The 26,584-nt window shown below is 41.0% G+C and overlaps 2 protein-coding genes across 2 annotated transcripts in view; one reads left to right on the forward strand and one right to left on the reverse strand.

Annotated features, from left to right (window-relative positions):
* LYSMD2 (LysM domain containing 2) overlaps positions 1-4,670 on the forward strand; it is a 10,297-nt gene extending 5,627 nt beyond the window's left edge. Inside the window, 2 exon segments of the mRNA XM_042471033.1 lie at positions 1-51; positions 3,755-4,670. The exon segment at positions 1-51 is cut by the window's left edge and continues 11 nt beyond it. Coding sequence (XP_042326967.1) covers positions 1-51; positions 3,755-3,803 — 100 coding nt within the window. The 3' untranslated portion in view covers positions 3,804-4,670.
* A 4,519-nt stretch (positions 4,671-9,189) lies between these two features.
* The window catches only part of SCG3 (secretogranin III), a 35,321-nt gene continuing 17,926 nt past the window's right edge, over positions 9,190-26,584 (reverse strand). The window contains exons 9-12 of the mRNA XM_042477496.1: positions 19,927-20,004; positions 17,034-17,159; positions 14,786-14,866; positions 9,190-12,021 (exon numbers count right to left, since the gene is read on the reverse strand). Coding sequence (XP_042333430.1) covers positions 11,903-12,021; positions 14,786-14,866; positions 17,034-17,159; positions 19,927-20,004 — 404 coding nt within the window. The 3' untranslated portion in view covers positions 9,190-11,902. The remainder of the gene's footprint in view (positions 12,022-14,785; positions 14,867-17,033; positions 17,160-19,926; positions 20,005-26,584) is intronic.

Raw genomic sequence — 26,584 nt, forward strand, 5'->3', positions numbered from 1 at the left:
GATTAAGTTGTCTAAGCAGGCAGCTCAGAAATTAAAACCCGAAGATAGCAGGTAACATAGTATTCCGCTATTTATACAGTTTGAACAATTTGAAATCTTGGAGTGGGTTTAGATGTTCAGTGACATCTTCAGTGACACCCCCTACAGTCAGACACAACTTGACAACCTTGTCAAAGGGGAAACCTTTACCTTTGCCTTAGTTTGAAATAGTACTTTTAATGAGATCCCTTTTGCTCTAATGGGACAATGAAGGATATCAGGATTTCAAATTTGTTGATGTAATTTGTGGTGTCTGCTACCTTTTTCTTTCATCCACACACATAGGCTGTGTCTGACACAATATAGTAGCCTAGAAAAAGCACAAAATGGTAGGAGTGAGTGCAGACACCCTACTGATATCGTGAATAAGGTTTTAACTGGCTGTGAAGAAGATCTCAGAGTCTTTACCCCATGGCATGATGCACAAAACGCCACTAAATTGTACAGAATATATTTGTGTTCCTTGCCACTGTGTAAAGCTTAAATAATATAATCTGATTTAGACCTCTAGTTTACATCAGTTTAAACAGCCCCTTATGCAAGTCCATCTACTTTCCCCTCTGAGCCCCAGTGTTCATCAGCCAGGCTTACATACACCGATTATACTATTGAATCTTTGGAGTGTTGTGATTTATAAGTAAACGTAGTTTGTGCACATTGATGTAGACACATAAACAGGAAGCTGAATAGACAGTAATTTTTGGAGTATCAGGCACTTCAAGCAAAGATTGTAGAATCTTGCTGAACCATATTTTCATAATTGCTTGATTTGGATGTATTTGAAATAGACCTATGCATGCTATTGCGATTTAACTTTCATAATGCAAGAACACCAGGTAGTCTGATGTGTTCTTCAAATAGTCTTTCATCTGCCAGTCATTGTCTTAGTAATACATATTTTGTGAAAATGTTAGCAGTGATTCATGTGGTACAATAAGCTGTTGAAAATCATAAAGCTTGTGCCTAAAGCTGTGCTCCAGTATTGTCACCATCAGTTTCCTGTCAAGAGTATAAGACATGACTTTGTAAGATGGCAAGAGGGTAATATTACTTTATTTGCTTGAAACATCTCAATATATTTAAGAAACTTAGGTCCCATACAGACAAGCCAAAATAAAGCTGCTTCTGGTCACTTTGGAGGTATGCTATTTAAATGATGCATGTGTACTAAGAGTCTGGAAGCCACGCCAAAGCCATGATCAGTCCTAAGGATTGGAGCATAGCTCCAAAGTGACCCAAAGCAGCTTTATTTTGGCCTGTCTGTATGGAGCCTTAATTCAGCAGCCCTGGTTCTATTTTGTTAGAGAACAGACTGTTGTTACTGTCGTAAGTTTGTGATTAATACCCTGAAGCTACCAGATCCTATCTGATCTTGGAAGCTAAACAGAGTCAGTGCTGGTTAGTACTTGTATGGGAAACCACAAGTGAATGCCAGGTACTGTGAACTATATTTCAGAGGAAGGAAGTGGCAAAATCACGTATGAGTATTCCTTGCTTAAGAAAACCCTATGAAATTTATGTGGTTGACCAAAGTCAACAGGTGACTTATACACACACAGTGAAAACTTCCTTCTGCAGCCCTGGTTCTATTCTGCTAGAGACGAAAGTACAGGTATTATGTTTGTGCCAGTTTCTGAACCAACTCTTTTACCATTATGGGCAAGTTAAGGAATGTTGGTCTAAGTCAGTGATTCCCAAACTTTGGCTCTCCAGGTACTTTGGACTTCAGCTTCAAAAGCCTCAAACATCTTGTTCTGGGATTATGGGAGATGAAATCCAAAACACCTGGAAGGCCAGAGTCTGGGAATCACTGGTCTAAGTAATGAGGGGCATTGTAAGGTACTTGGAGGAGAGAAGTAGAGGCAAGGTCAGAGTTTCTCTTCAAAAAGGAAGCATGGAGAGAATAATGAAGGAAAGGGAGGGCAAGTGCTATGAAGAGTGGCAGATAAGATAACAGCAAGCCATTTGTGGCTGGTGAGGTGGACTGAAAAATGGGAGAAAGAGGAAAGATTACTGTACACCTTTTTTCTGATCTGCTTGAAAACATGTCTCAGTGGTATGAAAAAGAGGAAGGAAGGGGAAAGGAATGTAGCAGCACCTTTAAGATTTATTGGTTTTTATTTTTGCATGAGCTTTCATGGATATAAACATGTCAAAAATAAGACAGAAAGAGTAGGCATTTGTAAGTTCAAAGCAAAGCTTCATTAAGGATCACTGAATGAAGGGTGATACAAATATTAACATCTGAAAGTGGTCAATGATTTCTTAGATCCTTAGCTAATTGTTGTAGTCACCAGGAAATTTATTTATACCATCATTCATTTATTGTAACTGACTTTGATTCTGAGTACATTTTCTCCCTGCCTGGAATAGCTCACTGCCTGTGTTAATGAATAAAGCTTCCTATTTACATAATTATCAGCCTTCATTTCTTCCAAGAGGAAGAAACATGTTGGCTCAACAATTTTCTGTCTATTTTGATCCCATTGAAAATGGCAAAGGCTTGGCAGAACAGTACTAAATTGCTACATACTTACTGAAACAGACATCTTGAATATGGTAATTCCTGCTTTAATAGGATGAAGTTCCTTACATCGTGTTGGTATGCAAAATGTCATGCTAACAAGTAACTTTATTGTACTCCCTTTTTTATTCTCTGTATGCTGTAACTATACTAGGTTGATTTGGGCCTAAAATGGGACTCCTTAAATTGGAGTAGCCCCCTTTGGCAGAACTGGGGCCAACTTACTGGCCCTCTTCCAGATACTGCTGTGGGCTGCATTTCCAGCCACATATAACTGAAATTTGGCAGTATTGCACCAACTGAAGTGCTAAAAGTCTTCAAACACCAGTCTCTTCTTTTTAAAAAAGGTGTACAGTGAGTATGCATACCTAGTTTTAGAGGAAATCATCCTTCCAGGAGATTTCTAGGAGTATGGTTGTCCTCTAAAGCAGGGGTGGGGAAACTACAGCCTTCCAGATTCTGACTACTGTTCCATCATGCCTTGCCTCTAGCCAAGCTGAAGGAAGTTTTAGCCAGGTTCATGAGGGCAGTTAAAAGATGCAAGTAGAACACACACCCTGTATAAAAGTCTCACTGAAAAAGATCATATATTAAAAACCTGCTTGAATAAAAAGGTCTTTGCCTGCTGGCGAAAGGAAAGCAGGGAGGGCTCAGCTTAGCCTCCCACAGAAGGGAGTTCCAGAGGTTGGGAGCAGCTATTGAGAAGGCTCTCCCTTCAGCATGTGATAGTGGTGGGACTGAGAGAAAGCCTTCTCCTGAAGATCTTGGACTTCTTTCAAGTTTGTGAGGGAGATATGGTTCTTCAGATAGTCTGGACCAGTGGTGTCACTAGGGGAAGTGTGGCGGTGTGGACTGCACTGGGTGATACCCTTGATGGGGGTGTCACCCAGTGTGGTAGTACATTTCGGGGGGAGCTGGTGGCTGCCTTCTGGGTCCCATGTGGCAATGGCCATGCGGGATTTGAAAGGCTGGGGCGGGCTGCTCAGAGGGCCAAGCACGCCCCCCACCTCACTGCCACTGCACTATTCTACACACCAATGCAGTGAGATGGGGGAAGTGCCCTTCGCCTCCTTGCTCCAAGTGACACCCTGGGCATAGACACCACTGGTCTCTAGACCCAAGCTGTATACTACTGTGCAGTAAAGTTTTGACATCCTTGTACTTTATGATAAATGTGTTTTCTTTCCACAGGGAGGGTGATGAAGAAAATTCCTATGCAACTTCTTCCTATCAGCAATAGAAGATTATGAAGAGCTAGACCGAAAGCAGTTCTTAAAGAACTAAATATTTGAAGTTTCAAAAGCAAATCTTTTGGATTGATTTTATTATGATGTACTTGTTACAAGTCAGATATAAATGATTCCATTGAGTATACTTGCACTAAAGTTATTTGATCTTCTGCCTTCTGCAGGTCAGTGTCCTTTTACTATACACAAATAAAGGAAGTGAGCGTTCCACAACTAGTAACTGCCTTCATGTTTCTGCTGTGAAAACATAGCAAATAGAAACTGCATTCAATACTCTGCTCCCAATTAAAGTACACCCGCTGAATCAGTCCCTGGATGTAAGTTATCTGTTGTAAAGTTCCCATTGATTCACTGGGTCTTCTCTACTTGGGACTAACAATTGGGTTCAGGCCAATACATTCCTGAGACCATTTTGTTGCAGGATCTTTAGGGAAAAGCTGTACATAATTATAAGATGATGTATAAGAGGGATTAAATATTTATGATAAAAATCAGTATCACGGGGCCTTGAGGCAGATAGGTTTGTCATGCAAACTGTGTGTCAAAGCTAAAAAAATGTGACTCTGAACTGAGTGTGTGTATGTGTGTGTGCACTTGTATGTATACAGGTATATAAAGTATGTGTATAAAGACATTTCTGTTCCCAAACCAATTTTAGCCAACAGTTTTGGAGAAAAAATGTTGGAGTTTTAATGTGTGTAAGACAAAATACTTGGTTTGGAAACATAACTTTTTTTCTATTAAAATTTCCATAGTATAATGTATTTTTCTTGGTGTTAAGGCTTATATTTGAAAATGGCTTCTTTGCAAAAATATGTAGCTTTCATGTAATAAATATAAAATGCACTTTATGAAAGTGACGTATATTTGTGGAGCTGCCTGTCTCAATAGAAAGCACAAGAATGTCTGGCTCCTTGCAAGTTCATTTTAAAACATGCTTTTATGTCTCACTTGGATGTATTAAAAGTTCTGAAGTCATAATTCCTTCTGTGCCCTTTTTATGTTACGATTTATAATAATAGGTTTTATTTATATACCGCCCAATCACTGGGAATCCCAGCGGTTTACAACAGAGGGGATAATAGACAGTTCCCTGCCCTCAGGCTTACAATCTAAAAGACACGACACAAAAGGAGAAGGGAATGGTGAGGGAGCGGATCAGGCCCAGCATTCTTCTCTCCCTCTGAGGCCTGGACCAAGGCAGATGGACTGGAGGGAGGCTCTTCTTCTTCAGCCTAGCCCTGATGATGCTGGGCCAGCCTGTTCTCTCCCTCACAGGCCGAAAGATGATTTATGGAGGAAGGAGCCTCTATCTTCAGGCTAGCCCTTGATGACGCTGGGTTATATGTTAGTATATGTTAAGATTAGGACCAAGAAGATGCACTCTATTCCATCATTCAAGTCATTGATAAAGATTTTGAAAGCACTAGGCTCATTGTGGCACCCAGCTGGTCACTTCTCTACAGGATGAAGAGGAGCTATTGCTGAGCATCCTTGGGTTTGAGTAGTAAACCAGTTAAAAAATCCACCTAACAGTCACGTTGTCTAGCCCACATTTTACTAGCTTGTTTGCAAAGATATCAGGGGGGACCTTGAAATTGAGATAAGATATATCAACAGCATTCCCTTAATCTACCAGGCTGGTAATTTTATTAAAACAGAAGAAAAGATTAGCCTGCCATTACTTGTTTTTGAGAAGCCCTTGTTGACTTTTAGTGATTATGGCATTCCTTTCTAAATGCTTACATACCATTTGTTTAATGATCTGGCCTAGAATCTTTCCTGGTATTGATGTCATTCTTACAGCTTGCTGTTGTGTGCCTTCAGGCTGTTTCTGACCTCTCACATCCCTAAAGAGGTTTCTTGGTACAATTTGTTTAGAGATTTGCCATTACTCTCTTCAAAAGCTGAGAGTGTGTGACTTGTACAAGGTCATCCACCCAAAGCTCAAACTAATTTCCATGTGGGGATTCTAACCTTGTTCTCCAGAGTTGTCATGAAAAGCTCAGACTAATACCCCATGATGGCTCTTGTACAGCTGCTGTAATTCTATACCCTTTGCTTCAGAAATGAACAAAAACTGGGTAGATGAAGAGCTGTTGTTGCTCTCACCCAAGAAGGGAAATTTTATTTTGGTTTGGAAAAACTGGAATTTAGTGCCAAAGACTTAGAGTTAAATCCAACTGTTAGTCCCAGCTAGAATGGGTCTATTTTAGGAATGGACAAGCTCCAGATCCCAGAGGTCTGAACCAACCAATTTTCAGCCACTCCAGATTGTTCAAGTGCACCATTAGAGCTTCCATTTGGTAATGGCCAGAAGTGATGTCATGTCACTTTTGTGGACTATTCTGAGTGGGTTATTTGCTGTTTCATGATGAGGGCACTCTGAAAAACATTTTAAAGCATCCCACTTCAGCCCTTGGCACTCCCACTGATTTCCTGAACCCTTCAAACATTAAAAAACCCATACAGAGTGGGTAGGTGGGTGTTTTATGTGGGAGTTCCAAGGGCCATGCTGAACAAATGGACACCCCCCCCCCCTGCGTGCAGCCCACAGGTAATATAATTCCCACTTTCTATCTGGTTAGTACTGACAGTTGGCTTTGGCCAATGCAGCATGAGTTTCTGTCATCCACAATGGCATCCATGAAGGTGTTTGATCAGTGTCACATGAGTTTCAACCACTCACAATGAGACCTTCACAACTGCATGACTTGCTTGCCATAACAGCACAGAGACTCCAATAAAATACATTTTTCCCCATGTTTTATCAAGTAGTGGTATAATTCTAGCACAGAAAGGCAAGCATTCATGGTCTTTTTGTGAAAATGTGTGTTGGGGCTTTTTCTGCAAAGTTTTAAAAAATAATCTTTGAGTTATTCTCTCTTCTTTTAAAATTCAACCCCATTGACGGCTACTGCTACATGGACTGAAGCATCCATGATATGGATTGCTTTAAGCTGTCCCCATAGATTTGCTGTCAACTTTTCTTCACTTCTAAAAGGGAAGTTTCCGGTAGAACTGTTTTGCACTTGTCATGCCCTTGCATCTCTCCACATTGTGCAGTTTGACAACACAATGGTCCTAATTCTCAAAGTACCAGATAACCCTATCTCAAATATATAGTTTTTTGTGGGTTTTTCGGGCTATGTGGCCATGTTCTAGAAAAGTTTATTCCTGACGTTTCGCCAGCATGCCAGCATTCTCTGAAGATGCCAGCCACAAATGCTGGCGAAATGTCAGGAATAAAGTCTTCCCAAAAAATGGCCACATAGCCTGAAACCTCACAAAAACTATGGATGCTGGCTATGAAAGCCTTTGAATTTACACATCTCAAAAATAGTCCCCCCCACCCCCATGTACAGACTGCAAGAAGATTTTGTCAGTCATAGAATAATAGAATCACAGAATCATAGAGCTGGAAGAGACCACAAGGGCCATCCAGTCCAAGGAAGCCAGTCCTTCTGGGCTCCATACGTTTTGTGTTTCTTAGTGACAGTTGATTCAACCTTACTGAAAGCAACTGTTTTGAATCACCAAGATTGTTTTTTCCAAATTGTAAAGAGATTTCTATCGTGCTTAAAGAAGCAATGCATGAAAACGAACAAACAAAATATCAATTACTGTATCTTGTAGCAAAGCATTTAATAAAGTACAGTATCAGAAACAGGATTCTATTAGAAAAGTGTATTGTGAATGTAGTATACTTTGTAATTGTTACATTTTCTTCCCAGCAATCCTTTTAAATAGTGTAAAGGCTTCAAAATCATCTCTAAAAGATATTAACAATTGAAAGAAGGTAGGGAGGAGATGAAGGAAGGAATTGAGTGGGTTTAGAATTAGAGATGTGCAAGATATTTTTTCCTGTAACATTAGGAAATGACTTGGCAACCGCCTAGGATTGGGGGGCTATATTCCAACTAATGTCTCTGAAATTGCAGTTGCTGCTAGAATCATAAAATCCTAGAGACCACAAGGGCCATCCAGTCCAACCCCATTCTGCCATGCAGGAACTCTCAATAAAAGCATCCCTGAAAGATGGCCATCCAGCCTCTGTTTAAAGACCTCCAAGGAAGGAGACTTCACTACACTCTGAGGGAGTTTGTTCCACTGTCGGACAGCTCTAACTGTCAGGAAGTTCTTCCTAATGTGGAGGTGGAATCTCTTTTCCTGTAGCTTGCACCCATTGTTCCGGGTCCTGTTCTTTGGAGCAGAGAATATCCTACCTATTCTTTTTAAATGCTGTCAAAATCCTGCCTGTTCTTTGCAAATGCCTTTTTTCCTAGAAGAATTATTCTCCCAACAGCTGCTGGGAGGATGATTCTGCACAGAAATAAAGGATGCATTTCCTATGTGCCATCCTTCCTGGATGAATTATTGGGTGGTGAGGCTTTTTTGCAGCACTTGCAAAAACGTTTGGCAGTAGGCATCCAGGGAGCTGAGATGGAGGGGAGATATGTTGCCTACCCCTGTACAGTATTACTTTGATGGAGGAAATATTGATACATTCAGTCTGCCCGCTGCCACTAAATGCAGCAAAAATCATCCAATCCACAGCATCAGATCAACTCTTGTATTGGGCATCTCTAGTGCTAACTGCAGTAGCTGAGATCACTCATTTTGGCCTTTATTTAAGTTAAAGCCATAGTCCTTCTGCTGTGCAGAGTGATGGATGAGCCTGCCTCTTCTTTGCTTTGTCATCTAATGTTACCCCCAAAGGGTTGCATGGGAAGCAACATAACATGATAATTGAGCCAGTACTTGGAAACATTTACAGAACAAAGCAGAGGAAAAGGAACCAGTATTATTTGCCATGCAACATTACCTGGCTATCAAAAAGACACTGTGGACCAGAAATGTCAATTGCATTAAGTTTCCAAAAAGCCTAATTTAATAGATATGCTAGGATAAATAGTACACTTTTCTTCCCTTCAGCTTCCCCAGGGAACTGGTTCTGGAGGATAACTACAATGGCTTATAAAACAGTTTCAAAGGAAAAGCAACAGTGGTGCCTGTATCTCAGGAGTCTTTAGGGAAGGCTAAGATGTCAATTTGCCCCAACTAACCTAATTTAGCCAACTTAACCTAGTTAACTCTGTGCAGCACCTTTGTTTGTTTTTTAATAAAGAGTTAATTTCCGGAGTATTGCTCTACAATTTCCAACATATTGCTCAGAATCTTGCCCTGTAGTACCATTTTTACTCACTCGTCTTATTGGGCCTGAACAGACAGGCCAAAATAAAGCTGCTTCGGGTCTCTTTGGAGGTATGCTATTTAAATGATACATGTGTCCTAAGAGGCCAGAAGCCACACCAATGCCACGCTCCAGTCCTAAAGACTGGAGTGTAGCTTTGGTGCATCTTCTGGCCCCTTAAGATGCATGTGTCATTTAAACAGCACACCTCCAAAAGTGACCTGAAGCAGCTTTATTTTGGCCTGTCTGTTTGGGTCCATTTGTTCACATAGTAATCCAGTCTGATTAAGAATTGATAAACTTGGAATCATGTTCATTAATTTGAATGAGTAAGGTTCTTGGGTAACACTTCTAGTTACCACTAATGAAGGTGTTAACCTGCTATTCATACTCTCCAGCATTTCACAGATGGCAAACGTCATTTATGATGACGAACATACAAGCTAGAAGAAACTGCCGGAGTCTGCTTTTTCTTGAAACCACTAGAAAGAACATGATTCTTCCCCTCCTCTCCTTGCTCCACTGCTGAGGTAGATTACCGCAAACTACTTTTGCAATTGAAGTAAGATGAGGACAAAGGGGTGAAAGTGGAGGAGGTAAGAAAAACAGACTTTTTAAAAGCAACTGAAAAGTTGGGACGACAGGCTTTATCAGGACTATTTCTGCCGAATCAACACAATTGGAGAATATGCTGATACTTTTGGATTTTTTTACTATCAACCATCCTTCTCCAAAGATTATGAATCTAATCTTTGGATTATTGAGACTATTGTATGTTGGGACCGCTGTACTTTGAGTAGGTATGTTCCACTGAAAAGGGTATATTTGAAGGAGTTCTACTTCTGTGATTCATACCGTACATCAAGAGTCATGAAAGAGAATTCCAGAAAGTCTTAAAATGCCACAATTTTTCTTCTACTAAGAAAAGATGTGCATATATGTCCCACCAGTTATAAAAATGCAACCTGCATTTAATTGAAAAGAATAGTGCTGCTCTCCATTTTGCCAGTTGCAGTGTAAACTGTGGGCATCCTTTCTTTCTTGTTTATTGATTGATTTTGAAACATTAAGACCATTTGTTTATTTAATTTTATTTATATTGATTAAATAGTTTGCTTACTATTTTATGTGTACACTATTTGTAGGGACTGTGTACACCTCAAGGTGGTATGAAATAAATTTGATGGGGGAAAGAAAAATTGTCCAGTGGAAAAGGGGAATGGTTGCTTTGAACTCGTACAGCAAATCAAATTTTTAAAAAAATACCATTTCACCTTTTGACAATTACAGGAAAATCCTAGTGGAAAAAGCAAAATGCAGACAGATGGATTTCAGTTTTCAAAAAGCTAGCAAGAGTTGGCAATGGCATCCATCAGGGCTTTCATGCAGCAGGGCATCATCTGTTGCTTCAGCATTTTAATGCTGAGCTGGATGTGTGAAACTTGAGACTGATTGAAAGGTCCTAGATTTTGGTTCTGTTCTTTCCAATTTTATACTGGATTAAAATTAACTGACCTGGGGAGCTGGAGTCTGATTATATCAGGGATAAACAAAATGTTGTGTGCCTTCAAGTCATTGATCAATCCTTGATCAAAGCTATTATGGGTTTTTTCGGGGCTGAGCGTGAGACTTACCCAAGATAACCCAGTTGGTTTCCATTGCAAAGCAGGGAATTGGAACAAAACAGGGATTTCCAAAATAAAATCAGAAAGGAGTCCTCTTTAAGCCATTTTCCTCATTAAGCAAGACAGCACACACATTTGCCAAGTGTATGATTATTTCTTGTTTGCACCAGTATGAACCTGTCTGACGTTTAAGATCTACTCTCATGGCCCTGTAGGAAGGAATTGTTGGATATGTGGAAGCTAGGACCAGGGTCTTTTCATTGGTGGCTGTTCTACAGTAAGGGAAGTATATACAGTCTCATCATTGATGATCTCCAGGAACTCTTTAAAAACCTTTATATTCCTGTAGTTAGAGGCCACCGGCTGGATTTAGGCCGAAGTCCCAAGCACACCTCTAATTCTAAGCTCCTCAAATGGTTTGTTTTTAAACAGTTTTGCTTTTTCCTTAGAAATCAACAGTTATGTACATGTGTCCTTACGCTACTCACATCAAGAATTCCATTCTTTAGACATGCATGGAGAAATAGCACTTATTCAAGAGCGATGAAGTGAGTCTGTGACATTGCTACTGTACCTGACTGTAGCAATGCTGTGATGATACAGTTCTTTCTCTCTGTAAGAGCTGATGCAGTGCTGAACATAGAGCAACTACTTCAATGGCAAACAGACAGAGACACAAGACAGAATGCACACATAGCAAGGAAATTGTGATATACTATAATGATGCGTTCCAACAGGACCAAGTTGGATATGAAAGATTGGTCACAACAAATGGGAACTTGAATATGAGATTTCCTTGCAAATAGTGAGTTGAAAGATTATTTTCCTTCGACCTTAATAATGCCCTTTGTAAATTTACAGTATAGTATCCCTAAAAAGCCTTCGAATGATGTTAAGAGGTTGGCTGCTGTCCCCTTCCCCAAGCAGAGATCTAGAAACAGTGGCCCTTTCTAGAAGAGCAGCATGATGTCAGAAGTCAGGCTAAAGGGAATATAGTGTCAGCATTTTACCCTGTTAACTATAGAATAGGCAGCAAAATTCTGCCTTAGATGGGATGATTAAGGTATAGGAAAGAATGAATATGCAGCCATTGTGGATTGTTAACGACAACAAAAAAATGGAACCTGAAAATATTCAGTACAATGCAGACAGGATACTTCTAATAATCTCTTCAGGGGAGGGGAGGAAGAAGGTGGTAGGTCATAGAACTAGATGTGGGTGGAACTAGACTAGAATCCCCTACAGTTTCAGGAGACATTTCCTCTTCTCTTCTTCACAGGCTGCCATAGATCCGTTTGATCACATCCGCCTCTTCTTTATCCAGGATGCCCTTGTCCACATAAGCATCCGCTTGTTGATCAATGAAGTCTCGAAGTTTAGAAAGGTCATAATCTGGAATGCAAGAATGAATTAATACCACACATCTGGTCTGCCTCAAATTCTCACTGCAATGTTTTAAAGCAACTATTTGAGTTCTCAGGCAGGTGTCCTAATAATGCCATTAGAAACATCTGTTTCTTATAGCATATGCATGACCTACAACAATTCACAGATTAAATACTGGACATGTATAGCCAAGCAACTTCAGAGTGTGATTAAAGTGGCAAAAGGTATTAATGAGGAAGAACAAAAAGGTAGGAGAGGCTGCAGACGTTTACTTTTGCCTCAGCCTCCTGGGAAGGACAAGATTCTTCACTCCCCACTGCTGAGTCAATTGAGTGCTTTTGCACTTTGAACTCAGTTTTCAGCCACTGAATTAAGCTGAGGATGAAGAGGGAAAATGGGAGAAAGAAGGAGAAACTGGAACTTATTAAAAGCACCTGAAAAAATGGGATGGCAGAGGATTAATTAGGTTTGTCCCAGTCAAATCATGATAGTTGGTGTGTATGCATGTGATTTGACGAGCTTCTGTTTGTACAGCCAGCACTCCATATCCAAGGATTCATTACTCTTGGATTCAACCATCCACAGCTTGGAAATATTTAAAAAATGTATAAATTTCAAAAACCAAACCTTCATTTTGCCATTTTATATAAGGGGCACCATTTCACTACACTATTATAATAGGACATCCATGGATTTTGGTATCCACAGGGGGCCTGGAACCAAACTCCAGCAGATACCAAGGGCCCACTGTAATTGGTAATTGGAAAACAAAGCTAGACTAAGTGGCTGTGCAGACTGGCAAGAAAAGCTGGCCTGGGGGCATAGTCAGAACATAGCATCCATATGATGCACATGCCCTGGTTCCACCCTCAGGCTGGTGTGATGCCATGCACCGCACCACATGGAGCACAGTGTCACGATGCAGCACCGAAGCAGTGCCGTAAAGCTGTGGGACTGCAGCTATCACACCCTTTGCAGGGCACCCTGAAAAGGCCAGATCAGGGCTATGGTGTGCGCTTGCATAGCCCCTTAATTTGCAAGTCTCCTTGCTGAAACTGATACCTCAGAGGAAAAGAATCCTACTGTGAGAGAGAAATGAGCTTAATGGAGAAAATACACATTCCTATTAATATCTGATTTAACTCAGTCTGCTAACTACTGATGGCCCTAAACTCTCACCTCCTGATGTTCTTTCTCCAATTCCTTGTTTGTTTTTAAGCTTTCAACTGGACTTGGACTGTACAGTTGCTGGATTGTACAGATAGTCCTCTGGACTATCATTTGTAAAGTAGGAGAGCTGGCCACCAAATTTTCAAATGGTGGTTTGGGACCCAAAATTGGAAATGGGGAAGGCCAACCTAAAAGAATTACTCCTGGAGCATATCCACTGTTTCTTTTATTTTTAAACAATCTGGATAGTGTGTTTTAAATTAGGCTCCCTGCGTTTTTTTAAATTATGCAAACTTGGTGAAAAGGTGAAATATTTTTCAGTAAATTAATAAGCCCCCTTTAAACAATATCTTAAAGACCAAAGAAAAGAGACAACAAAAAAGACAGAAGGAGGCATAGGGAGTGATGAGGGAGAAAAAGAGAGAGAGGAGAGAGAGTTTGTTTATTTGTGTGTGTTTCAATAGTATATTCAGTAGATGAATTCGGACTGAATGCATTTGAGGAAGTAGACCTAAGTCTACAAAAGCTCATGCTGCCAATTTCTTTCTTAGTTAGTCTCAAAGGTGCTACAAGATCTGTCTACACCCAATAGACTATTGGTCTGGAAACCACACCAAAGCCATGAGCCAGTCCTAAGGACTGGAGCACAGCTTTGGCACAGCTTCCGGACTCTTAGGATGCATGCAACATTTAAACAGCATACCTCCAAAGTGACCCGAAGCATCTTTATTTTGGCAGTTTGTATGGGGCTTAACTTTTCCAAGCTCTTGTTATAGTTCTATATTAACCTTCAGCTTCTAATTAGGAGCTCTGTCCTTCAGTTTTTATATTCTAGTCAACGTACTGTGAATGTATTTGCAAACACAAAGCTAATGACAGAGCCATCATATTTATAGCATTCACTTTCTGCAGGGCCTTTAACAGAGTTTTATAATTGCTCAGTTAATTTATCTGAAGTGAACATGTAAGGAAACCTTCATGCTCATTTCAGCATCTCCTCTAACATTCCAGACGAAGAATGCCTTCAAAATCTTTTATTATGGATAATTGGGTAAATATGTTTTGCGGTGCTATTATAATTAACAGACAAGGCACATCCTGCTTTCTGTTAAGTTCTGCAGGAAAGTACAATAATGGGCACATTAGCGAAAATCAGTAATATCGTCCCATCTGTCGCCTCAATTAACATTTATGCCTAAGGAACATTGCTATAATGTTTCCCTGGGATTCATTGGAGAGCTTGACAGATTAATAATTCAAGTCTCTGTACCAAATATATTATGTGCCACAGCATCTCTTGCCCTATTTTTCTTCATTTAATGAAAACTGAGTTTTAGTCTTATTTCAGATTTCTTTAATTAACCCCATACTAATATCCACTGGTTTCCCATTCATATCAATTTTGTCATATCAGAATCAGTTTCTTCAGTTGTGTGATTATACCTGCCAGTTGTGTTGATCCAAGATGAGATGATATTGGCTTTGCATTTCATAGATAAAATCTTCTAAGCCACAAGTCATATGATGCTATTGAATACAACACTGAAGTGAATGCCCTCTGCCTCCTTTTCATCACAACAATTCGGTTCTCACATCTTACCTTCTTTGTTTCCCTGCGTGTTATGCTTCTTCAGCCATTCTATGTTCTTTCGGATGGCTTCCAAATACGCCTCTGCTTTTCCTTCAAAGGCAAAAAGGAAAGAAATGAAGCCACTTACAAACCAGCGCTGACCCTACTTTGCTTCCAAGAACGGATGGGATCTCGTGCCTTTAGAGCACCTAATTTTTCCCAAATCCATTGAATTAAATAAGGTTGTGCTGAACCTAGAGAATATGATGTGAGCATCTGATGAACTTGGTTATATTCTACAGCTTGGACCAATAAGCATTTTTCTGATACTGAGTTAGAAAATGGCAGTTCCCAAAGGCTAGTTCCATGAAATGGTATGGTTAGGTTCACCTATGACTCCATTATTTAGTTGCTGTAGCATGATGAATGCTGTATGCAATGCTGTTCACTGGGCATTATGTTAAAAAAAATGCAGAGGTTGAAATAGATCCTTTCTGAACTTATATATTTATTGTTAAAATATTTATTGTGGTTGTTGTGTGCCTTCAAATCATTTCTAACTTATGGTGACCATAAGGCAAACTTATCACAGGGTTTTCCGGTGGGTTTCCATGGCCAAGCAGGGATTAGAACCTTGGTCTCCCAGAGTCCTAGTCCAACACTCAAACCACTGCATCGCACACCCAACGATCTCACAGTAGCTTGCAATAAAATCAGTTTAAAGCAATAAATACTGTAACAACATTTTTTAAAATTAAAAAAACCCATTAAAATAGTTAACAGCTAAAAACAAGAGAATTTAAAACGAATGAAAATGGTTTAATAGCATGCCAACCGTACCACGTGTGCAAATTGGATAAAATAAATTACGCCTGGAGGCTTTAATAAAAAGCCATGTTTTGAGTTGGCAACAAAATGATACCATCATTGGCTTCTATAGGGAGGTTATTTCATATCTAGAGTAGCACTCCAGAGAAGGCTCTGTTCCATATCCTCCTACAATGTATTAATTCTCCTGGTGCAACACAGTACACCTCAATTCTCAGGCAGGCATACTCTCTCTCTTTCTCTCTCTCTGTGTGTGTGTGTTTGTACACACACACACACACACACACACACTGTATATAGTCAAAAAATTAACCCTAAAAGCCTGAGTCAGCTTATCCATGGGTCAATGTAAGAATTGTACTTTAACACCCCAGAGGACAGGATCAAAATTCAAAATGACCCGAATATACTTGAAAGCTGGGCCAAAGCTCACAAAATGAAATTCAACATGAATAAATGTAAGGTACTGCACTTAGGGTGGAAAAATGAAATGCATAGATATAGGACAGGTGACACCTGGCTGAATGAAACGACGTGCCTAGATAAGTTGCTGTTTGTTCAAGTGCATCCACATTACAAAATTAAAACAAATGCAGTTAAAAGCATTTATAAAAGTAAAACTAAATATATATATATATATATATATATATATATGAAAAGTTATTTTTAAAATGCAATTCAACAATCCATAGAATTAAAATCCTTCCAAACAAGTTAAAAGGCATGAGATAAAAATCAGCAACACTGCATCCCATTATAACAGCACTTTTGTTAAAAAATTTGTTGCATTCATAAAAGCCTGTCAGAACAGAAAAGTTTTCACTTGCCAATCAATAAAGGAGAGTTCTGCTGTTCTTTCTGAACCAGCAAAGTTGTGGCATCTGGTTGTTTTGAGGGATATGAAGACATCTGGGCTCAGTAGACTAAGGCTGCATCTGCACTGCAAAAATAATCCAGTTTGACACCACTTTAACTGCTATAGAATCCTGGGATTTGTAGTTGCACCAGAACACTTTGAGAAAGCTAAATATCTCATAAAACTATACACCCAAGAATCCCATAGCATTGAGCCATGGCAGTTAAAGCGGTGTCAAACTGGATTATTTCTGCATTGTGGATGTTGCCTAAAAGGTTGACTTGACCAATGGTCTCCACAGTGAGAGCCTTGTAAGGTAGCCCAAAACATCACAATAGACCTTTAATTTGATCCAGGAGGGCTGGCAGCCAGCAATAGTAATAATTACACAGCACTAGGAGAATGAGAGCAATGACATGCTGAAGCCATCATAATTAATAGTAGTAAGATGATGTTCTGATCATTGAGCACCACTGCTCCACTATTGATGGTTTCAGAATATCCATTTGTCTTACAAGGAATCCCAAGCTCTGAACTCTTGGCCTCCTGCCTACAGATATCAGGATAAGGAGAAGAAAGGAGGGTCGTTCTTACCTTTGGGCTCTTCATTGTTCCCTGTGTTTTGTTCTTCAACTTTTGTGGAATCTTTCAGCGTTTCATATTCTTTTTCCATTTTAGCTGCTGCCGCTTTTGTGCTGTCGGTCTCTTCAGTGCTCTTGTCTAGAGAGGTTGCAAACAGAGCATCTCTTTACCCTTCTATCATCTGAACATTCGACATACAGTGGCTAACTCATTCTGTGCGTAAGAGGATTTTAACACCTTCTGTTAAGAGGTTACAGCAGTACTTGGCTAGTCAGTAGTTTTCCAAGACCTCAGGCAGAAATCTTTGAAGGGCATCCATTTTGCTTATGGTTCTGTCTGTTACAAACTGAAGGAAAGGCTTCTTGAGGACTGTGGCCAGCACCAAGCCAAGCAGAAGATCTCACACCATGATCAACTGCTTCTTTTTTTAGCATGGCCATATGTCCTATTCTGGTAAAGACAGTCCTCTATTTGAACAGCTCTCTGGTTTAAGATTGTAAGAAAAGGAGAAGGGGCTTTGAGGTGCCCATCAACAGTGAGCTTGTTGGCATATCCTACACCTCTCAAGCTGGATATGAAGTTTTCATAATTAATATCTAGAGTCTAGTATGTGTTGAGGTGGTGCTGACCAGACAGCCTGCATACCCTAGTCGTGCTGACTGGAGGGCATGTGGCAACCTAGATAGAAAGACAAGTGCTGATGGATTTGCCGATCAACTATCCTCCAAGCTCTGTGCATTTCCTATTGCAATGGAACAAAAGAGCCCCATCACAAAGCCATCAAAGGCCATACTCTTATGTTACCTCATGACCATCTTCCCATATCCCCCTTCCTGGTGGACTATCATAGTACTGTCTCAAAGCTATCAGTGCATTGACACATTAGTGCCAAACCCATCAAGCTTTCTGGACCTGTTTTGTCCATCCTGTGGGAAAGCCATTAAAGCTTTGTTACACCTGGTAACACCATTCAAGGACACAAAATGAGGTATAAGTAGTTCCACTCGGTCAGTGCAACCCTCAGATGCTGTATAAGACACTGCATTTTCCACAGACCTTCCTCTTCAGGATCAGTAATTATTACCCCTTTCAACCCCAGATTTCTCTTTGAATGTTATCAGACAAGGGAAATTGGAAGTATAATCCAATGGCAATCTGAATGCAATCATGGGGTTTAACGTTATTGCATGATAGACTACCACACGCAATTTCGGGCAATGGGTAGTCAGTCCGAACACAATCATGGGGTTTCACGTTATTGCGTGAGATGTGATCACACGCAATTTCGGGCAATGGCAAGCTATTTTTGGGCAATGGGAAGTCAGTTCAAATGCAATTCGAATTCACGTAAATTCGCTGAACTAGCGAATTCACGTGAATGCGTTCTGGCCCCACTTTCTTTTCACTCAAAATTAAGAGAAATTCCTCCCGTGTGATAAACTCCTTTATCCAGCTTTTCAAATCTTTTTTTCCTGTACCTAGTATGATTCTTTCGTTTGTCTCAGTTCTTGTACATTTGTGTGCTCTCTTGCATGCTTTCTAAATAAAACAACTTATTTTACTGAAACTGGAACTCTCTTTGCAGATAGTACTGGTATAAACAGGTGAAAGACCCTTGCAAATTACCCTCCTCTTGCAGAAAAGAAAAAGAGCACTTCAATTTGTTTCAGCAAACTTTATACTCAACACTAACAATATGCACTGTGAAGGGAAACAACAAGGTCAGCTAAACAAAAACATGGGAATCTTTTCTAGAAACCTCTTGCAAGTGTCTTCAAAAACATGCTCAAAGATTTTTTTAACCTTTCACTAGCCCCCACTTTTTATAAGATTTCCACTTTGGTAGCCATGGCTGGCATTCATAGTTTTTTATGGGTTTTTCAGGCTATGTTGGATTTAATACTTTTTTAAGGAGGGGAGGGCACCAGGGATTTTATATGTGCTGTATTTTTAACTTTGTTAGCCGCCCTGATTGTTCTCAGAGGGGCGGGATACAAATAATAATAATAATAATAATAATAATAATTATTATTATTATTATTATTATTATTATGTTGTGGAAGAATTTATTCCTGATGTTTCACTAGCAGTTGTGGCAGGCATCTTCAGAGAATGTTGGCATGGAAGACAGTGGGGTATATATACTATTGGTTGAGAGGAGGTGATTTGCATGTTAATCTGTGTATTGTTCTGTTAGTGGATGGCAAGGCCTACAAGGTGTCCATTTATTTAACGATCCATTTCTGCTGGGACTCCCCCTGATCTTGGGTTTTCATTTGCATTTCCTGGGTCCTGATTTTGGTGTTTTTCAGGACTGGTAGCCAAACCCTGTTTACTTTCATTGTCCAGCAGACAATGGATCATTAATTAAATGACCTAAATGGAAGGCAAATTCAACTACTTTTCACAGTCTCAGCTCTGGACTCACTAGTGGAGTGAAAATTTCCCTATACAGGCTTTTCTTGTGTAAGACCACCAGAAATAAAAAATGTGGGAGAGCGAACTGGGAATAAATTACAACACATACAGACAAGGAAGTAGGATGGAATTGCCGGGCTGAAAACTGGAGAGGGTTCCTGTGTGTAGGCATCAGATTCCAGCAGATTTTGGAAGCTAAACAGGGTCAGCCCAGGCTACTGCTGTGTCAATGAATACCAAGTGTTGTAGGCTATATTTCAGAGGAAAGAACAGGTAAAATCACCTCTGAGTATTCCTTGCCTAACCAAATGCTATGAAATTAATGGGGTCAGCATAAGTTGATAAGTGACTTTAAGGTGCACACACACACAAACTAGAGGGAAGCCGTTGCTTACCAAACAACCAGGTAACAAACAATATCTGCTGAAATGTTTTCTTCTACAGAACTATTAAAGAGCCACGATGCAATAATTGTATAATAAAGTACCTGACAGGAGCTTGGTTTTGGGACCGGGCTTCTCAAGTTTCTTTCTCGTCTGTAGAGCTATCATTGCATCCAGGTTTTCTAGAATGCAGAAACAGAAAGTAATTAATTGCGGAGCCAACTCAGCGCTATCATCTCACAAGAGTAGAGACATTCCAGTATAACAGCAGCAACAACAATGTATATTATTAATAATACAATATAGATTAAAACACATGAAACCATTTAAACACATTGTTGAAACACATAGACACAGGACACATTAAAATCATCCAGCATAAAATCAAAATATTGCAGTTTAAAATTCATTGTTATGCCTCTACTGGCAATCATTCTCTCACATCAACTGATTTCATCAGATTCTTCTGTTTTCTCTCACGTACTTTACTCATCTATTGTCAACAAAAAGGGCATAGTGAATATACCCATTTTAGTTGCAAATCCATCTCGGCAAGATTTATTCAGAGGAGATTTAATATTGCCTTCCTCTTAGGCTGAGAGTGTAACTTGTCCAGGGTCACACAGAGGCGTTCATGGCTGAGTGAGGATTCAGACTCTGATTTCTCAGCATCCCAGTCCAACACTTAAACCTCTACTCCATCCTGGCACTCTTAGGCAACAATACCAATAGTTTCTATAGCTTTTAAAAATTACTGGAAAATTATTCTCAACCAAGTATACATTCTCCCCCTTCACCCCTTTACTATTAGAGCAATGGGCCTGTAGACATCAAGGGTTTCCGCCATGCCTGCTTCTCTGGCTCAGTGCTATCGAGTTCTGGAAATTGTAGTTTGTTGTGGCACCAGAATTCAAAGTGTAAAAGTAGTTTGCACTCAGTGAGTTCAGCAGAGGGGGAGGAGAGGAAGAGGCAGAACCTTGCCCCTTTCCAGTCGTTTCAGGCAAAAGCAAACTGCTGCAGCTTCTCCTGCCTTGTGTTTTCTTCTTTATTACTAACTTTTGCCATCTTGAAGTAAGACAGGACGGCATGGGGGAAATAGGAGATAGAGAAACTGGGACATTTTAAAAGCAGCTGAGAAAGTGGGATGAAAAGGGATTAACTGGGATACTCCCTGCCAAACATATCAGACAATGCAATAAAGGTTTCCACTAAGCTTTTGCTTTTTAAAAAAATGCAGAATAACTTCTCAAGAGTTAAATTTCTGCTGAGAGGGATTTGTTGCCTTCTGTTGAGAGTTTAAAATAAAAATAAAAGGGGGGGGGGAGAGAGACTGGTTTTGTTTCAGATCCAGACTTGACGTATATACCCACCAGCTGTGGGCAGCATGTGTGTATATACAAGATATGCTTTGCGTTATCCTAATGGAGTGAGTCATCTGCAAAAATGCCAGTCTCATGGACAGTAGCTAAGCAACTGGGTGTCCTAGTTGGGGCTTTAATAAGCCCTGATGTCATTGCCGGGGTCAGTTGCCTTGGCAACTTTTAATAAGCAGAGTAAGACGCTAAACTCATCAAAGCAGCAACCTTTTCCCCAATCTGGCTACCTATTTCTAATAGTGCTAATAAAAGCAAATACTTCCAGAACTCGGGATGCTAGCAATAACTTTCACTGCTAAGAATAGCTTCAGCAAAATAGCACAGCCTGGTAGGGATGAAGGTCAATAGATTAAAGATTTGGGATCCTATGCAGACACATCTGGAAGACTGACGGCCCAGACAGGCCAAAATAAAGCTGCTTTGGGTCACTTTGGAGGTATGCTGTTTAAATGATGCATGCATCTTAAGAGGCCAGAAGCTGCACCAAAGCCACGCTCCAGTCCTAAGGACTGAAGGACAGCTTTGGCACAGCTTCTGGCCTCTTAAGATGCGTGTGTCATTTAAACAGCATACCTCCAAAGTGACCCGAAGCAGCTTTATTTTGGCCTGTCTGTTCAGGTCCTGAGAATAGTTACCCAGAGGTAGGGACCATGTCGCCTTCTTGGACTGCACCTCCCAGCATTCCTTGGGCTGCTGGAAGTTTCAATCATAGTTAGGGTTGCCATAACCCGGTTGCAACCGGGTTTTTCCCGGTTTTGGCTGCACGGTCACGCACGGGTGCAGCCAAAAACAAGGAAAAGCCAGGTTGCAAGAGGAGTTGCTGGGCAACCCTGGGGCCTCACTTCCCTCCTCCTCCCTCCCGCGCATGGTCGCGCGGAGGAAAAGAAGGGCAGCAAGGCCTGAGGCGGAGGAGGCTGCAGGGAGGCGGCGCTCTTGGGCGCAGCCGCGCCAACCTCCCCCCGCCTCGTGCAGCCCTCCTCTCCTCCTTCCTGGCCTCCGCGGGGGCAGGAACGAGACAAGGCCGCGGCACTTGCCGGCGGGCTCCTCACCTCCTCTGGCCTCCGCGGGGCCAGAAACGAGGCGAGGCCGCGGCGCCGCCGACGGGCTCCGCGCCTCCTTCCTGGTCCCTGCTGGGGCCAGGAACGAGTGAGGCCCTGATCCTGGCCTCCGATCGCGCGGGGCCCAGGCCGGGAGGGAAAGCTCCTTAAGTGGAGGCTTCCCTCGCCGCTTGGCCTCCGCTCCCCCGCCACGATCGTGAGGTAAAATGTAGGACATAATTTTCAAACGTAGAAACATGTTGTGTGTCCTCATTTGAAAATTTTGTCCTACATTTTTCCTGGTTTGGAGGTCCGGCACTATGGCAACCCTAATCATAGTTGCCAAGTGAAATAAGGGACAGAACTACTGTATAAAAATAGCCGTGTAAAACAAGGAATTCCAGCCATTGTTGCTTGCATGAAAAACAATACCTGCTGAAATTCCCTCTCCTACACAATTATTAAAGGTAAAGAAGCCCTGTCCCTTATTTTATCTGGCAACCCTAGTTGTAGTCCAACAACATTTGGGAGCATTAGAAGGCATGACTCATTAGAAAAGACAATAACATTATGAACGGTGGAGGGAAGTAGAAAGAGAGGAAGGTCTCATGCAAGTGGATGGACACTATTAAGGAGGTCACAGGTATACATCTGCATGAATTTAGAAGAATAGGGGAGGATATGGAGCCTTGAAGATGTCTAATTCACAGGGTTGCCATGAGTTGAGATTGACTCAAAGGTGGTTAACAACAACAAACATGATTCTACCACCTGCTGTAAGCTAAATACAGATAGGAAGGGGCATATAACAACATACATTTACAATAAAACTTTGGGCAGGCAGAGGAGGAACCATTGATGAGTACTATTTGGGTTCAGTCAATTGACCAACTACAAATCCAGCTGATAGTTGCATTGTCTATTCCACATTTTACTAGCTTTTTTACAATAATAGCAAGGGGGACCTTGTCAAAGGCCTTTCTGAAATCAAGAGATGCTTCATCCACATAATTCCTCTCATCTATCAAGCTTGTAGCTCTACCAAAATGGGGAGGGGGGGGAGAGATTGGTCTGGCATGACTTGTTTTTGAGAAATCCATGTTGATTTTTAGTGATCATGCTATTACAATCAGGCTATTATCTCCAGTACTTGATGAACTCCTGCACTCAAGAATGCTAACACCCTCCTGATCAGATTTTTCAGACTTTTAGCAAAAACATTCTTGCTCACTTCTGTGAATTGTAACCCATCCCTTGCCAAAAGCCCATCTTCATGAAACCCCACACCATGGTCCAAGAAACCATATTATTTTGGTTGGCACCATCTGCGGAGCCAGGTCACCTCCATTTTCATGCAAAAATATAAACCAGTTAGTTGTAAAGGTGCTGCCACTTTCCTCCTCCCCCTCCTTCTTTCCTAATACAGCTACTTCTTTGAAAATAACCTTTAGGTTCTTTAGCCCGTAACTGAAATATACCTGTAAATAATAGCCTCAAGGCATTCCTTCAAGGTTGCCCCTAACGTTACAATAGTCTCCATAAATAAGTTCTGCGGAGCAGCTGGGCATAGACTGAACAGTTTCATAAGGCTTTGCTGTCTCATCTTATTTAAAAATAAAACCCAAAACTCATGGGAATCCTCAGGCAGAAAGCATCCAAAGCTAATGCTCAGCCTTATTACTAAAATGGCCACCAGCTCAAGTAATCCACCCTCCCGGGCAGTTAACAGAATAAACAGTGGACTGCACAGCAGAGATTTTGCTCTTCCTTTCCACCATTCCTCTGCAGACATTTCCAGAGAGCATCCACAACATTTCACAAAAAGGCGTCTCTCTTCTTTGCATAACCAACATATGCCTGAAAGGCACTGTTTTCTCCCCAGCCCACACTTGTTCACTTGTCAGTATAATTTGGAAGCAAAGCAAATCAAAGCATTGGTGGCAGACACTCATTCTGTAGGGCAGCCTCCTCCAACCTCCAACACCCCCAGAGGTGTTGGACCTGAACTTCCATCATCCTAACTCATGAATCATGGGCTGTTCCTCCTGGGGATGATGGGAGTTGTAGCTTGACACATTGAGAGGGTGCCAGATTGGGAGCAGCTGCTGTAGGAAAAATATTCCCTGGGCTGCTGCTCAGTTTCTCCCACTCCTTTCAGTATTACTCCAGTAAATGAATGGAAAATGATCACCCATGAATTAGTTACTGGTGTTTCCAAAAAGTGCAATTATACCCCATTTTTAAATTTTACTAGATTCAACTTTCAGAAATCATTTCACACCTCATTATCATAAAATCAGAGTATGGCAAGAGCGCAGAAGAAGCTTTGACACTTGAAGGCCAGAAAGAGAGATGTCTCATGGGATCTTATGTCTGTCAGATCACTGCCCACTGAATGGCTGGCACCAAGGCACTGGTTAGTCCAATGTAAAATGATTGGTAGGTAAAAATAAATGAGCCAGCTGACATGAAACAATCTCTGAACACTATAAGAGGGTGGAATGACATTTAATGAAAGAAAAAATTAAAAATAAATTCAAAGCAGAGCCAGAGCAGATGAAAGATAAATTGTGGATAGAATGAGGAGCTTTTCAAGCATCCAAAAGTGCTTTGAAAAATGGACATTCATCAGAACAATGGATTCCGCAGTCATTCCCTCCTTCACATGTTCCAGATGGGGAGAAGTGGATAGGAGAGCTTTAAGGCCTGGTTCTATTTCTATGGGCATAACTCCACCCACTTGGCTGTAAATCATGTAATTACTCCCTAATTGGCAGAATGTATTCAACTGTGGTATAATGGCTCAGCTTGAAGTACATGGCAGATCCCATAGCCATGCCCTCAAAGAGACCCCAAATATATAGGCAAGTATGCTGATCCCTATCAGCAAATTATTTATCATCATTTTCATCTCCACCCAGAACAAGACTTTTGTAAAGTGAATGCATGTTAACTGCCTAACAAAAACCAAATACTTTGTCCTGCAAGAGGAATAGCTCACAAAAATATTGTTGCTTCGAAGATCACTCCCACACCACATCTACTGCAAGGATTAGAGCTACGTTTGGACAGAAGAAGCCCATGTTAAAAGGTTCTCCTTGGACCTTGGCCTACCTTAAAAGGAACCCACTGAAGTAATTAGGCCATCTGTGTTGATTTATCAATTAGCTCATGGACCTAAAGGCACCAGATCTTAGAAGCTAAGCAGGGACAGCTCTGGTTAGTAATTGGATTGGAGACTGCCAATGAATAACAGGTGCTGTAAGCTATTTTTCAGGGGAAAGAACTGGCAAAACAACCTCCGTGTACTCCTTTTCTAAGAAAGTCCTATGAAATTCATGGGGTCACCATGCTGACAGTCCACTTTAATGAACATACACATAAAATTAGCATAGTCAAGTCAAGGTCATTTCGTTGCAGCAAACAGTGGCTTGAAAAAAAATCTCTGCAATGTTGCATTTTTGTCTGATGTGGAATGCCTCTATTGAATCCAAGGTTACACAGCTGGCATTGCACATGTGGCGCCATTACACTTTGGTGTGCATCTTTACCATACATGGTTGCACAATGATGCACATGTGCATTGCACATTTGGTTATTTAATGCCACAATTCACTAATGAGCCAATGATGATCATTAGAAACTATCTTTTCAATGTAGAATCTTGGTCAATACCTTCCAAGAAAAAGCACATAGCTTCAAAATTCTGTCACATGCACTAGCCATGCTGTCATTTGGGGATTAAGTATGCTCTTTAACACTTCCCCATATGCTGCCCATTATGGACCTTCTTTGTAGGTGGTGGGACTTGCCTGGCTTGGCAAAGAAAATGAAAACATGGGGGAAGACAAGACATATGGTAGCATCTGTACAAATCCATTTTCAATCAAAACAGTAGTCAGTTGCCAGGAGGCTAAGGAAATGGAATGGGTGAGTCACCATGAAGGAGGAGTGTGACCTTGGTGACTAAGGCAGGTGGCGTGAAGACACATGGCTCAGCAAAATGAAGGGAGATGACATATAGATGGCTCCAGCCCAGCAACAAAAGAGGACAATGGTTAACTCCAAAACTCTCATTGCTTATTAACTGTCCACAACAGAACCTCATTTCCACTGGTCCAGAGTTATAAATAGCCCCCAGCCATCACCTGAATGCAATGACTTTGCCAAGGCCAGCCCAAGACATTTTGCCACCTGAGGTGGAGGATAAAATGGCATCCCATTCTGGGAGAAGTAGTTCCATTTTGAGTCCACAACAGGCAGCTAGTGTCCTTTGTCTGACCATTGGAAACTCCCTGACAGTTTTGATCCCTGGCGCTGGGTTGGATTACTGTACTGTTTCTTGCTAC

This window comes from Sceloporus undulatus, chromosome 6, assembly GCF_019175285.1.
Source record: "Sceloporus undulatus isolate JIND9_A2432 ecotype Alabama chromosome 6, SceUnd_v1.1, whole genome shotgun sequence".
NCBI classification, from domain to species: Eukaryota; Metazoa; Chordata; class Lepidosauria; order Squamata; family Phrynosomatidae; genus Sceloporus; species Sceloporus undulatus.